Below are 15,411 nucleotides of genomic sequence, written 5' to 3' on the forward strand. Positions count from 1 at the left end.
TAAACTGCAGCTTTTATGGCGGGTCATGGCCCATCGAACATAGGCCGGTGTGAGGTGGAGGTAACACCATTAAGTTAAGTAACAGTTTAGAATTTCTACATATGTACTGTTTGAGTTTCCCTTTTTTTTGTTTATAAATGTATAGCTATGGTGTTCTTTTAATCATTGACAAAGGTCTTCTTAGGCACTTGTGGGTTTTATTGTTCTGAAGAAGGTGTAGTTATCTACGCCGAAACCTAGGTTAACACTAGGTACTTTTTTCGCAATCGAGGCGGGTTTCTAGTTTTTTAATATATCCATTCTCCTGTGCAATTTGTTTTATAGTGTTCAGTTCTTGTGTGTAATCATGTTTGTTCATGGGTATTTTGTTCAGTCTGTGTAGTAAATGCCTGAAGCTGGTTTCTTTGTGAGTTACGGGGTGATTGGATTGGTTATGAATAATGGTGCTGGTGATTGTGGGTTGTCTGTATATTTTGAATTCATGTTTGTTGTTTCTCTTGTGTATAGTGAGATCTAAGAAATTAAGTTTTTCACCTGTTTGTGTTTCAATGGTGAAATGTATTTGTGGGTGGATGGAGTTTATGTTATTTTATGCGAGACTGTGTTCATCTATTAAGCAAATTATGTCATCTACATATCTGTACCAATATATTATTTTGTACTGTTTTGGTATTACTATTTTGTCAAAGATTTGTTTTTCTATCTGATTGAGGAAAATGTCATCTAGGAGGCCACACTGATTGGGGATCCCATGGGTAGTCCATCTTGTTGAGAGTAAAATCTGTTGTTGAATGTGAAGTAGTTTTGTTCTGTGATGAGCCTGAGTAAGGCTGATATTTCCTGTATATTTGTTGTAAGTATGTTTTCTTGCAGTTGGAGGTTTCTTTCTATGATGTTGATGGTTTCTTCTGTTGGGATTTGTGTGTACATTGAAATTATGTCAAATGAAACCAATGTTGCTGTGTTTGGTATATTTTCATATCTTATTTTTTCTATTAAGTCATTTGAGTTCTTTAGACTTCTGTTTTCAATGTATTTGTATATTTTTCCATAAAAACACGGGAGAACTGCCGGATATCAGTAACTTCCTGCCACGATATTTCGGCGCAGAGTCTTCTGGCCATCTTCAGGTGAATGCCACTGTAGTAGTACTGGCGAGTACGAGCTGAGCTCCGCTATTTAAAGCCTTCTGAGGTGACATTGCGCATGCGCTGCTCAGCATGCGCGTTCACAACGGCTCCGTGCGCTGCGCCTCGCGCCCTTCACTGTGAAAGCCTGACGTATCGGCGTCAGGTCGATTTCCATCTTCCAAGTCTGCTTTGTATTGTGTTGTTGGTCCTGTATGCTATGTTGAGTCCTTGTTTCTTTAGTATATTACCCACCCCATGTGTGACTTTGTTGTTGTAAGTCATTATGTGCCATTTGTTGCTTACTGTCTGCTGATTTGTTGTGTGTTGAGTTGTGTGTGTGTGTGTGTGTGTGTGTGTGTGTGTGCGTGTGGCTAAGTGGTATGTTGGTGCTTTGGTGAAGTTTATCAATGGACGTATGGGTATTCCAGGTTTGTGAACTTAAGGCAATGATTTTAATATGTGTTTCTGTGAAAATTGTTTCTATGTTTCTCAGGGTTTTCTGTAACTTACTTTGGTATCGGTTTGTTGGGTCACTTTTTAATTCTGTGATGTTGTTGCTTTGGATGAATTCTAATGTTTTGTGAATGTATTCCTGTTTGTTTATGACTACTATTAAATTACCTTTGTCAGATTTTGTGATGATGACATTTTCTTGTGTTAATTTGTTCTGTAGTTTTCTGTAGGAGTCCTAGTGTTTTCTTTTATGGTGGTTTTGTTCTCTTTGATTATGTTTCTTATTTCCTCAGCAACTAGTTCTCTTGTTAGGTTTGCATTGAATTAAGGTGTGTTTAGTTTTTCTTGTTGCTTTATGATGTTTTCAGTTTCTGTTATAATATTTTCTACTGTCCTGTGTGACACCATTGTGTTAATGTTATTTTTGGACCCTTTTCAAGTAGGCTGCTTTCCTGTTCAGATAATTTTATGTCTGTTAGATTAATCACTCTTTTGTGAAAGGTGTGTCTGTTGTATTGGTGGTGAGATTGGTGGGTGTTTGTGTGATTTATCATTTTGGCGAGTTTCTTTTGTTGGATTGTCCATTTTCTGCCTATTATGGTACCTGTGTATGTTCTAACCCTGTACATTAGTTCATCAAAAAATGGTGGATATGTTATGTGATTTGCTAGTTCTATATGCATTCTGTATAGTTCAATATTCAGAGTCTGTTTTCTGGAACACAATCATCACCCAACAAACATTGAAACGGACCTTCACATCCTAAAAACTAGCAGCAGCCTATACCAAAAATTAACTATACAAGAAAACTACCACATCCAAAAATCAATAGCCCAAGGAAAGAAAGTACTCAATGAATACACATCACTGTGCAACAAAACTCTCTTCACCACAATAAAAGAACTATACAAATAACACCCACACCACACACCAAAACTACTCATGATGGGAAGAAGAAGAAGCCACAACAACATGTAATGGCAGCGAAAAATCCGCCTATGTTTTGAGTAATCAAAAAAAGTGCATTGCCACACGACCATAGGCTAAGAAGTAAGCCTATTTACTTCACCAACAACACAGGAGAATGCACCACAACTTCAAAACTGTAAGTTACAGACAGAAAATGCGATAGTCTTATTTCTGTTCGTAAATGCATAACAAACAGAAAAATAAATTACGTTTTGCTGTTTGCAGATGACAAGTTGTATATTGTGTAGCAGAATAGCTACCAAAATAAATGGACATTAACATCATGTAAGGTATGTTAACTAATGCTTCTACCCACTTTTCGCCAATTAAATTATAAATGCAACTTCTACATAATGTTGTGAACAACACAAATGTTAATATATAACAACAATCTTACAGTTAAAAATAAAAATTGAACCCACTGACTATGGCACAAAAGTGCTGAACATGTATGGGTGAAACGAAACAAAAAAGGTGTCTTGCTTAAGGTGGAACTTGTCATCCCATTTTCTTAGCAAGCACAGACACAACAAGAACTGCACAACAAGATGATGAAAAATTTCCTTTATCTCATCATACATATTTTTTTCAATACCTTCATCATCTGCAGAGGTAGTAGGCACATGTATGAATATTACTTTGTTGAGTCTTGGCTTTCTCTATATCTTGACAATGATAATGTGTTCACCACACTGTTCCTAGTAATTCACCTACACTCTTATTTTCTTATTCATTATTACACCTACTCCTGCATTATCCCTACTTTACTTCACATTGATCATCCTGTACTCACCTGACCAGTATTTCTGTTATTCCTGCCACGGCATTTCACCAATACCTACTATTTCTCAGTTCATCCTTCCCATTTTTTCTTTTCAAATTTTCTACCTTACCTTCCTGGATAAGGTATCTTAATAATTCACAATCTGACCAAGGGAATCACATTTTTTTGTGATGGTATTCTCTCAAGTTCAGAATGGGAAACTAGTTTATATTTCCCTAGAAAATGTAGGGCTATTGTAAGACTGACTAGATTATCAGTTGGGTGATGATGGCATCCCCTTGCATATAATCTGAAGGTAATCATATTTTTGCTTTGTTTTCAGCTGCACACTGTATCAACATAGCAAGCCATGATGGCTGCTGTTACAAAGCCAGATCAGCCAATCATTCATATTGTTGCTTTTGCAACTACTAGAAAAGAGCTATTTCTACGGAACCCTCTTCACAGATACGTTATCAATGTGACTGAACCAAAGGTATGGCTATTCGACAAGATCCATGATTTCGTGTGTGTGTGTGTGTGTGTGTGTGTGTGTAGCGGGAACAGCCAGGTATGTGTCACTAGACTGTGATATGTACACAACACAAAATATCTGAATTGTTCCACGTTACGTAATATAATTTGAATTTTACAATCATCACTAAATTCTTGGAATTTCTGATAAGCTATGCACACACAAAATTAGTTCACTAATTTCAGAGTCTTTATTATTACTTGACATGAATCAAATATATACAAAATATCTACTCTCTATGATTGTAAAAAAGCTACTGTATGGAGGAAGAAACATGAAACCACAGGTAACTGTAACTCTCTGGAGATACTACGATTGGTGAAAGTAACTAATATACCTGATGACTCAAGAACAATACAAAAATGGATAAATAAGCAATTCAAAAAGTATTTGCTGGTGTGACAGAGCTTTCGCAGTATATATGGAATATTTAAACAAACTTACCACCTATAAATAAACAAAAATAATTTCTTCAGATTTAGTTTACATAAACTGCTCCAGTAAATACACCTGTGTATTTCTGCAAAAAAATCTTCCAGCACAACAACATAGATACAGAGATAACTGAACATGCTACATAAAAGAATTACGTGTTGCCAATGTAAAATCAAGAGAAGTTACACAACAAAGAGTCTCTGGCATCATAATGCCTCACATCTGTATTTTTGATACACTTAAACAAGGAAAAAATGGAATATTACTTATTTCTAGAACTTCCAGATATTACCAGTTCACTACACTCTTCTAGTCCACACACTAGTTTCTCACAATTAAACTTTATGAACTAGAGAAACACTCTTAGTATTCTAGATTACAAGATGATGAGTTCTAGGTAACTGACAACACTTCATTTCACCAACATCCAGATGGGTTCAAATTTCTACTTGCACCTATTTGCATGTCCCCTGGAATATAAACGCCTGTAACACATCGCAGTGAAAAACCTACCTCGAAAGCATTATTTATCCATAATGGCAATAAAGTAACAAGTGCGTGTGCCACAGTTGAAAACGGTTCTGTTTTCCTATCGAGGTTCTCGAACAGACAGCGAACCATCTCCTTATCTTCATCTACTTTTACAGTAAGGTAGAATGAAACTTCCTCACTCCGGAATGATTGCTCCAAGTACTTTGAAATTAGGACTTCACGCTCCATTGGGTGGATGGATGGAGCCAGCTCAAGTTCAACAGCAACCTTCTTCCGGTGCTGCCAAGAGCATACAACGGGACATCCCCTGCATAACCACTTTTTTGTCACACCCTCTTCTGAGGTGGTTTTACTTGAATTCCACTTGCTGGAATGGCTCTCCTCTGACAGTCTAGGTACTTTTACTCGAGGTTCCCAGAAATTCTGTTCAGCTGGAACATCTTGAGGTTCAACTTGCAACCTGCACACATTATCAGAAAGTGTGATAGGAAACCCTACAAATAGTTTATTATGACTTTTTTGATATTGCAATTTTAAAATTTTAGCTAACAAATTATTTATCTCTCAACTCTTTTATCAACTTCCCAAATCATTAGTGAATTAGTCAGAGATGAAACACCTATGTATAATGCAGGCTGTAACTGTGATCCATTACTGACTATATGAAACATGAGGTATAATTACACAGAAAAATTACATTATATATTTATGAAGGCAGTTCAATAAGTACACATTTTAGGACTAAAGATGTAAGTTTTTACACAAACAAATTATTTATCTTCCAACATATTCTCATTTTACAGAGATACAGTTTTACCAAGATCACTATTTACATCTACACCTATACACGAACATCTGTCAAGTGCATGGCAGATGGTACCTCCCATCATACCAGTTATTAGGCTTTCTTCCCGTTCCAGTCAGTCACATGCAGAGCATGAGGAGAATGATTGTTTAAATGCCTCTGTGTACGCTGTAATTGATCTAATCTTGTCCTCACGATTCTTATGTGAGCGACATGTAGGTGGTTGTAGTATATTCCGTGTCATCACTTAAAGCTGGATGAAACTTCGTAAGTTGGCTTTTCATGAAAGTTTACATCTATCTCCAAGAGTCTGCCAGTTCAGTTTCTTCAGCATCTCTGTGACACTCTCCCATGGGTCAAACAAACCTGTGAACATTCGTGCTGACCTGCTCTGTATACGCTCAATATCCTTTGTTAGTCCTTTTCGATACGTGTCTCACACACTTGAGCAGTATTTCAGAATGGGTTGCACGTGTGATTTGTAAGCAATCTCCTTCACAGGCTGATAAAATTTTCCCCATATCCTACCAAAAAACTTAAGTCTACCACCTGCCTTACCCATGACTGAGATTAGCTGATTATTCCATGTCATATCCCTACCGCTATTATTTTTTAAACACTCAAAGAAAAGAAAATGAGAAAAAAGGGTGGGATTATGATGATGACAGCCTCTGAGAGCACGAATCCCAGAAGTAAGCCACATCGAGTGAATATAGGGTAGAGTGGTAGCAATACAAGCAGCTTTGTGTTCACAGTTCCAGATAAATGTGGTTGAACACTGTCACTGTGAAATAGCAGTTTGTGTTTGCCAAATGGGGTCATGTTTTTTTCAATTACTTGTCGCAGTCCAATATCTCACTTCAGTATTGTCCAGTTATCAGTTTCTTCTTTCTCTAAGGAGTCTACATGTGTGACACTGATCACATCTCAAAAAACTGTCACCATAACACCATAATTTTTCTGGCCAATGGGACTGAGATTGCCTTCTTTGGAGATGATTCACTGGAAGCAATTCTTGTTTTTATTGTTGCTTGGTTTCATGGTTTTTTTTTTTTTATCTTGTCAAAACAGAATATTCTCCTGGTGTCACTTAAATTATGTTGAATACCACTTTGAAATTTGAGTGTTACACTCATCTGTTATCCTTCATCAACTATTGTGGGTACAAGTTGGGCCGTCAATTTTTTTCATTGCCAAATTATCATGCACAATACTGTTATTCCTGCTGACACACAATGGCCTCCACGATTTTGTGTACTTCTGTTTGACAATCATCCAGCATCATGTTGTGGACATTTTCAGTTGTTTCTTCAGTAACACCTGCTGGGTGCCCTGAGAAATCCGTATCGAAAATGGATGTTCATCAATGTTCACATTTATTTGCACCAATATCTAACTGTTGTCTGATGGTGATGAGCCATCACAAATCGCATCCAATTTTGCTTTTTACCACATAACACTTCTCCTAGGAAATCGTTTTGGTATTTTCCTTGTGAGAACAGATACGGTTCAAACCATAATAACTGTTTATCAAATCCCAGCAATGGTGCTGATGTCCATACTGCTGAAATCAATCATCATCATCACCACAAATCTATTCACTGGATGAACGTCCCCTTTTTCCATCTTGGTGATCCCATGCAGAACAGTTATTAAAATGACTACTGAATCAAAATTAACCTATGAATCAGTGTCATTTTTGTTAGGTTGGGGCTTACGTTCATAGGGTTTTTGTTTTGCATGTTGGTATTCCAGTTGCTATGCACTTATTTATCAACTGTCAGTTTTTATTTGTAGTTCACCATAACTATTTGAGTTTACATATTGCCATTTTGTCATCTGGAGATAATGAGTGGAGCGGTGGATTGCTATAAAATGAAGTGCAAGTGGAAAAATCAGAACATTTCTGACATATTCTTATGTTTGAGTTCAGTAGAGGGTTGACAACAACAGTGGCGGAAGCAGCCAGAACCATTTGAGCCATATATGAGGACAATGGTATTGGGCAGAGCACAGCAAGAAAATAACTTTCTTGCTTTAAGGAGGATCTTTTTGACATTAGTGACTCTCCACTCTCAGGAAGATCTTCAGGGTTTAATGAAGACCGTTTATGTTATGTCTTCCTTCGCATGCAGTGTGGTTCTTCAGCAGATACAGAAGTGAGGAACAGATACCACTCATGAATAAAGAATTCAGATATTAATTTATTCTACATCTAATAACACATAATTAAAAAAATACATAACTTTTTTGCTGTATTTGCAGCATCAGTTACGAACAGTAGCTTTTGAATGCTGAAACACATACAGACACAAAAGATTTATAAAACTGTCTCTCTTCAATACAATGTCTATTCAGAAAATCCCTGGTCATTATAAAAATCTGTAAATGTTATTCAACTGGCAAACAAACCAAATGTGCACGAATGTTCACGCTTAAATATACCCACCGCTGGAGCTCCACAGAGGGGACGCTTGCACCTCATTGGCAGTGGCGTATTTGTTCATGGCACCACACCCGCACCACAGCAGCAGCTGTAGGAAGCGCGGCAGCGTAATTGGCGATGTGCATATTTGAAAGTGCAGTGATACCGCACCTCAAATGCATTAATCCACAATGATTCATGTCAGTGAACTCAAGAACTGACAAATGTGGTGAACTGTGACCATTCCACCATCAAACACAATGGGGAAGGTTCAAAAATCGGGTGTGTGGGTACCACACGCTCTATGCCAAAGCCATATAAATCAGCGGGTCGCCATATGTGCATCTCTACTTGCTAGTCAACTGGCTTGTGAACACCATCAACCCTACCCTGAAACATTATTGATGCAAGAAATTGTGTCTTTATGCTAACAGAAGGAAAATAAAGGAATGGTTAAGCCCAAACAGAGTACTGTCTCCCTGTAGAGAGACCTGCACGCATCCACAGAAGAAATGATGCTATGCATGTGATGGAACAGTGACGATGCAGTGTACTACAAACTGCTTCCCTGAGGTGTAACCATCACTGCTGACATTTACTGTCAGCAACTCAGAAGCCTTACAGAAACAATCCAAGGACAACAACTAGGTGAAGTGATGCTATTCGATAATAACACCCGACTGCATTCTGCTAGACTGACAAGAAACACTATAAAGGAGTTGAGTTGGGAAGTGATTCTGTACCCACCTAAATCACCTAATCTTGCTCCTTCAGATTTTCTCCTTTTACATGCTCTATCAAACAACCTTCAAGGAACTTACTTTCCAGATGAAAACGCGTTACGAACATGCCTCGACGAGTTCTCTGTCTCAAAACCACGACTTCTACAGTCCTGGAATTGGAAAGTTAGCCCAGCACTGACAGATTGGTGTAAATAGTAAAGGAGAATATATTACTGGTCGCTGAAGACTCTCTTTATCTGATGTATTTATTATACTTATGGAAAAAACTACAAACTAATGCACCAACCAGATATTTTAAAGCAATTCTGACAGGGAATGGCACACAATAGTAACAACAATGTATGATAGCCGTATCCTTCTTCAAATAATGGATTTGAAATCAGAAAATCCCAGTATTTTGCCAACATATATTTTAATACATAAGGGTGAAGGTGAGCTTATTGACCCAAATACCCAAAATCAAGATTTTCTCTCATCCCTAGTATTTTTATGGCAGTTATTATGGCTTTTAGCTCTCATACCAACTCCCAGGTTCCATGTTGAACGCTATTCACCATTAAAACTGAGTACTTACTGTGGTGGTTAATAAAAAAAGAAAGGAGAAAGAGAAGAAAAGAAAAGAAAAGGTTGACCATGGTGGGAAAAAATGGTGAATAAAAAAGGGGGTTTTAAAATCGTAAATGACCGTGAAAAAAGGAAAGAATGAAATGCAAATCGGACTTTGTATTACAGAAAAGCTATCGGACTTCGTTATTCGGAAAAGCTATTGTTGGGGGGGTCCTTGTGGCGTTTTTGAGCAAAAGTTAAACCAATTTCCACCACAAAAATTTTTGAAAAAGAACAGAGAATAACAAAATGTAACTGACAGGGGGAAATGGCGTAGCTTAGAGTTCATTCTTTACCAGGTTAACAGGTCTTCTTTCGTGCGGCGTCCAGGTCTTCAAAAATCTCCTTCAGTTCTGCGTGAAAAGTCTGCTCCGAAATCTTGCAATCGTCCAGGAATCACTAATTTATACCAATTAAAATCATCTTGATACTGTATGCAATTTAATTTACTTTGCTACTTCCATCCCCTGAATTTCTTAACAACTTCCACAATATGTCTACACATTAAAATCAGATCAAGACTAGCTAATAAGTTTTTTTAACGTCTTCATCAGATCACGTCTGCCTTAACCTTTGGCTCTCAAGAGACAAAACAAAACGGAAAGAAGAAGAAGAAGAAGAAGAAGAAGAAGAAGAAGAGAGAGAGAGAGGGAGTTACAATTTTAGTATTTTCTCTGCCATCGAGCGCTCATACTGCTGCGACAGCACAATTCATGTCTGAGGGAACGAGTGCAGCGCGGCGGCGAAGTTCAAAGTCACGCTACATTATGCTCTTTCTTAGTTCAATGGTCAGCAACAGACTACCAGGTCTGATGGTGTTCCATCCACTCTCTTAATTGTAAAAGTTACTGTCCTCAGACATTTGTGTGTGCTTCCCTACTTCCTGTCAACTTATGTCTTCAATAGAGTTGACAATATTCAGTGCCTAGCACCAATTAGGTCAGGGCTGGCCACAGTGTACCAAATTTCACGCCGGCCGGATGTGTGGACTGTGTGTGAGCCAAGGCTCAGCTTGTCTCGGCTTTGCTCGGTCCTTCTTGAAAGTACCCGGTACAGTTTAGCACTTTGGTGTGGCATTTTTTGGTCGGCAAAACTCTTCAGTTCAACAGAGTTGTGATATCAATGCTGTTTATCCTTCAATATTTATTTGTGGCATGAAGGATGTTCACATGTCCAGTGGCTGTTTACACAAAAAGGGGCCATGTAGCAAGCTATCACCACAAGTCTGTAAAAATGAATGGGAATGACACAACAGATGGTTGAGAATTCTCAATATATATTAGGCAGTCGCATAAGCAATGTGTAATGTACATTTGCTATGTAATGACATAGCAATACCACAAAGGTAGAATTAAAAGATACAATGAAAGAGCAAAAAATTTAACAGATGGGATTCATTGGTCCATATATCAAGAAGCACATTGTTCTACACTACTGGCCATTAAAATTGCTACACCAAGAAGAACTGCAAATGATAAACGGGTATCATTGGACAAATATATTATACTAGAACTGACATGTGATTACATTTTTCACAATTTGGGTGCTTAGATCCTGAGAAACCAGTACCCAGAACAACCACTTCTGGCTGTAATAACGGCCTTGATACGCCTGGGCATTGAGTCAAACAGAGCTTGGATTGCGTGTACAAGTACAGCTGCCCATGCAACTTCAACACGACACCACAGTTCATCATGAGTAGTGACTGGCGTATTGGGACGAGACAGTTGCTCGGCCACCATTGACCAGACATTTTCAATTGGTGAGAGATCTGGAGAATGTGCTGGCCAGGGTAGCAGTCGAACATTTTCTGTATCTACAAAGGCCCACACAGGAACTGCAACATGCAGTCGTGCATTATCCTGCTGAAATGTAGGGTTTCGCAGGGATCGAATGAAGGGTAGAGCCACAGGTCGTAACACATCTGAAATGTAGCGTCCACTGTTCAAAGTGCCGTCAATGCGAACAAGAGGTGACCGAGACGTGTAACCAATGGCACCCCACACCATCACGCCGGATCATACGCCAGTATGGCGATGACGAATACATGCTTCCAATGTGCGTTCACCACAATGTTGCCAAACACGGATGCGACCATCATGATGCTGTAAACAGAACTGGATTCATGCGAAAAAATGACGTGTTGCCATTCGTGCACCCAGGTTCGTCGTTGAGTACACCATTGCAGGCGCTCCTGTCAGTGATGCAGCGTCAAGGGTAACCGCAGCCATGGTCTCCGAGCTGATAGTCAATGCTGTTGCAAACGTCGTCGAACTGTTTGTGCAGATGGTTGTTGTCTCGCAAACGTCCCCATCTGTTGACTCAGGGATCGAGACATGGCTACACGAGCCGTTACAGCCATGCGGATAAGATGCCTGTCATCTCGACTGCTAGTGATAAGAGGCCGTTGGGATCCAGCACGGTGTTCCGTATTACCCTCCTGAACCCACCGATTCCATATTCTGTCATTGGATCTTGACCAACGCGAGCAGCAATGTCGCGATACGATAAACTGCAATCGCAATAGGCTACAATCCGACCTTTATCAAAGTTGGAAACATGATGGTACGCATTTCTCCTCCTTACGTGAGGCATCACAACAACGTTTCACCACACAACGCCGGTCAACCGCTGTTTGTTATGAGAAATCGGTTGGAAACTTTCCTCATGTCACCACCAGCACCAACCTTGTGTGAATGCTCTGAAAAACTAATCATTTGCATATCACAGCATCTTCTTCCTGATGGTTAAATTTCGCGTCTGTAGCACATCATCTTTGTGGTGTAGCAATTTTAATGCTCAGTAGTGTAAATTTGCAAGAATGCAGCACCTGAAGAAATTGATGCTAAGAACAGTGAAATTTCTGAAGTCACATGCTTTATTCTGCTGTCAATTGCAACAGTTTTCGATGGAACTGAATCAATAGTATGGAAATCTTACACTGAGGTGACAAAAATCATGGGCTACCTCTTAAAATCGTGTCAGACCTCCTTTTGCCTCGAGTAATGTGGCAACTCGACATGGCATGCACTCAACAAGTAGTTTGAAGTTCCCTGCAGAAATATTGAGGCATGCTGCCTCTATAGCCATCTGTAACTGCGAAATTGTAGTTAGTGCAGGATTTTGTTCACAAACTGACCTCTTTATTACGTTCCATAAATGTTCGACGGGATGCACATCAGGAAATCTGTGTGGCCAAATCATTCACTTCCTCCAGCTGTCCAGAACGTTCCTCAAACCAATCGCGAACACCTGTGGCCCGGTGGGATGACATCGTTGTTTGGGAACATGGAGTCCATGAACAGCAAAAACTTGTCACCAAGTAGCCGAACATAACGATTTCCAGTCAATGATCTGTTCAGTTCGACCAGAGGATCCAGTTCACTCCATGCAGACACAGTCCACTCCTTGCAGACACAGTCCACTCCATGCAGACACAGTCCACTCCATGCAAAAACAGCCCACGCCATTATGGAGCCACCACAAGCTTGTATAGTGCCTTGTTTACAACCTCGGTTCTTGGCTTTGAGGGATCGGCAACACACTTAAATCCTACCATCAGCTCTTATCAACTGAAATTGTGATTTATCTCAACGGGCCCTGTTTTTCTAAATGTCTGGTCACAAGCCCAGGATAGATGTCACAAGCAATGTCGTGCTGCTAACAAAGGCACTTGTGTTGGACATCTGCTGCCACAGCTCATTGCCACCAAATTTGTTGTATGTCCCACATTCACTTTTGTGGTTATACCACGCTGTGTTGGGTGTCTGTTAGCACTGATAACTCGATGCAAACACTGCTGCTCTCGGTTGTTAAGTGAAGGCTGTCGCCCGCAGCATCATCCGTTGTGAGAGATAATGTCTGAAATTTGGTATTCTCAGCACATTCTAAACATTGTGGACCTCAGAATATTGAATCCTGTAATGATTTCCAAAATGGAATTCCAATGCATCATGCACTACCTACCATTTTGTGCCCAAAGTCTGTTAATTCCCATCGTGTGACTAGAATCACATCAGAAACCTTTTGCACCTGAGTAAAAATGACAACTCTGACAACACATTGCGCTTTTATACCTTGTGACACGAGATTGCTGCCATCTGTATATGTGCATACCACTATTCCATGACTTTAGTCACCTCAGTGTATATATTATTGTGAAGTACATCGATAAGTCAAGGGACATGACTGGAATGATTTTTCAATTTAATACTCACTATTGTTGAACTTATGATTGAACTTATGAAGGACAAAAGAGTGGAGGAATGAAAATGAGAGCATCAGGAATGAATTGGTCGACCTTGTATTTTAAGTGGACTTCATTGTACATTGCCCATTGTGAGACATCACAAGGTGAGAAACAACTTCTTTCTGATTTGATGGGTATGCATTTAAAAAGAAAGATGGGACACTTCCTAACACACACTGTCCAGTTCCCTAAGCTCACTGGCATTAAAGAAAATGTGAGGTTTGAAGAATTCATTATGGTCTTGAAAAAATTCCTAAATGTTTTGAGTGTTCTGCCAATCTTACATCTGTTTTCAAGACCATTTAAGATGAAAGCATCCCTGTGAACGAGAAGATGTAACTGATTGGTCTACAAGGTAATTACAATTTTAAAGACAAATTCTTTTACATTAAAATCATCCAGGGTGTCTACTTGTAGAGTTTCCACATATCCATAATGAGGTTGCAAGAGTGCTACAATATTTCAATCATCATATGTGCATGAAAGGCTTTTTTTTTATGAAACTAAATAAGTTACAATTACATGTCAACCTCAGTGCGAAAATCTGCGAAACAGTCAGCACCTGTACGTGTGCTGACAGTTCACACCAGATGAAAACTATATCATGTCTTCAGTGCGCGAAATATAATTTACTAATACTGATAATTTGTTTCATTTGTAACATATGTTGTTAAGAAATGTGAAATATAAGACCAAGCCATATGTAGTGCAACTGCACTGCCACTTAAATGTGGTGTTTTCACACTTTCCTCTTTCTTGTGCTCAGAGACCATGCTGTAGACATGTGCAGTGAGGTAGACTACTGTAACACTCGTGCCAGGATATGTCTCTCAAGCCAAATTCTTGATACCCCACGAATTAGATTAAAAAACATAAAGGGAAGGGTGTGTGATACAACTGTGCATTGGATTAATAAAAAGAATTAAGAGCTACATAGTGAATTGGTCTGATTGAGTAATTCAGGATGAAAAATACAATACAAGATCTAGCTAGTAATATGTAAAAAAGTGTCACATTTTTAGGAACACAGATTATTATTTATTTCTGCATTTACATTAGCTGGAAGGATTAAGGCTTCAGATCCTCCCTTATGTATAATCAAACACCCTTTGACAGTTGATGTGACAATGTGCACTGTGCACAGTTGTACATCATAATAACAACAATAATAAAAGTCGTATTAATCAATATACATATTAAAGCAATCACTTGCACTCTTTTCTTTATCAACTGTGTGGCGACCCACAGTTACCACACCAATTGCTCCTCACCATCTGTCAGGTGTCAACGGGATGTGAGATGCTGGCCAGCAACTTGTCTTCTGATCTGCCCACACGAGCACTTGGCAGTAAGCTCAGCCACCTTGAAGTGACACCTTCAGATATTATGGACAGCCACACCTCCTAGGTGCCACATGCAGCCCTTGCACAGCACAATCATGCAGAGACAACTATGATTTGGCAATTTACCGCGATGCTATGAGCATTCGTCCTTATTTTGTTAAGTTTTATACAACTGATAACTACACTCTGCTCAAGGACCTTGGCTTGTTCATTCTGCACCAACCTAGCACTGTACAGGAACACTGTATCGGATGGAATTGTGCTTTATGTATTAAAATGATTGTCTATTTACTGGTGTTCTTTGTCTTGCATGCTACAACACAACTGATGATAAGTAAGGTTTGATTTTCATGCATATATCATCAAAACTGCGATGTCAACAGGTGTGCTCTTGGGGGTTGTCCTCCTGAGTTTCCTTCAACAGCAAGGGCATGTGGCTATGTTGGAGAGAATTAATCTAGTG

At 39.2% G+C, this 15,411-nt stretch overlaps 1 protein-coding gene across 4 annotated transcripts in view; it reads right to left on the bottom strand.

Annotated features, from left to right (window-relative positions):
- LOC124615870 (speckle targeted PIP5K1A-regulated poly(A) polymerase-like) overlaps positions 1 to 15,411 on the bottom strand; it is a 221,925-nt gene that overhangs the window by 36,897 nt on the left and 169,617 nt on the right. For 3 of the 4 annotated variants that reach the window (XM_047144033.1, XM_047144032.1, XM_047144034.1), the window contains one exon: positions 4,018 to 5,237. The exons of the other annotated variant lie outside the window; for it this stretch is intronic. In XM_047144033.1, the coding sequence (XP_046999989.1) occupies positions 4,703 to 5,237 (535 nt within the window). In that variant the 3' untranslated portion in view covers positions 4,018 to 4,702. Of the gene's footprint in view, positions 1 to 4,017; positions 5,238 to 15,411 lie in introns of those variants that run through there. 4 annotated transcript variants of the gene reach the window in all.

The sequence above is a fragment of the Schistocerca americana genome, chromosome 5, assembly GCF_021461395.2.
Source record: "Schistocerca americana isolate TAMUIC-IGC-003095 chromosome 5, iqSchAmer2.1, whole genome shotgun sequence".
Taxonomy (NCBI): Eukaryota; Metazoa; Arthropoda; class Insecta; order Orthoptera; family Acrididae; genus Schistocerca; species Schistocerca americana.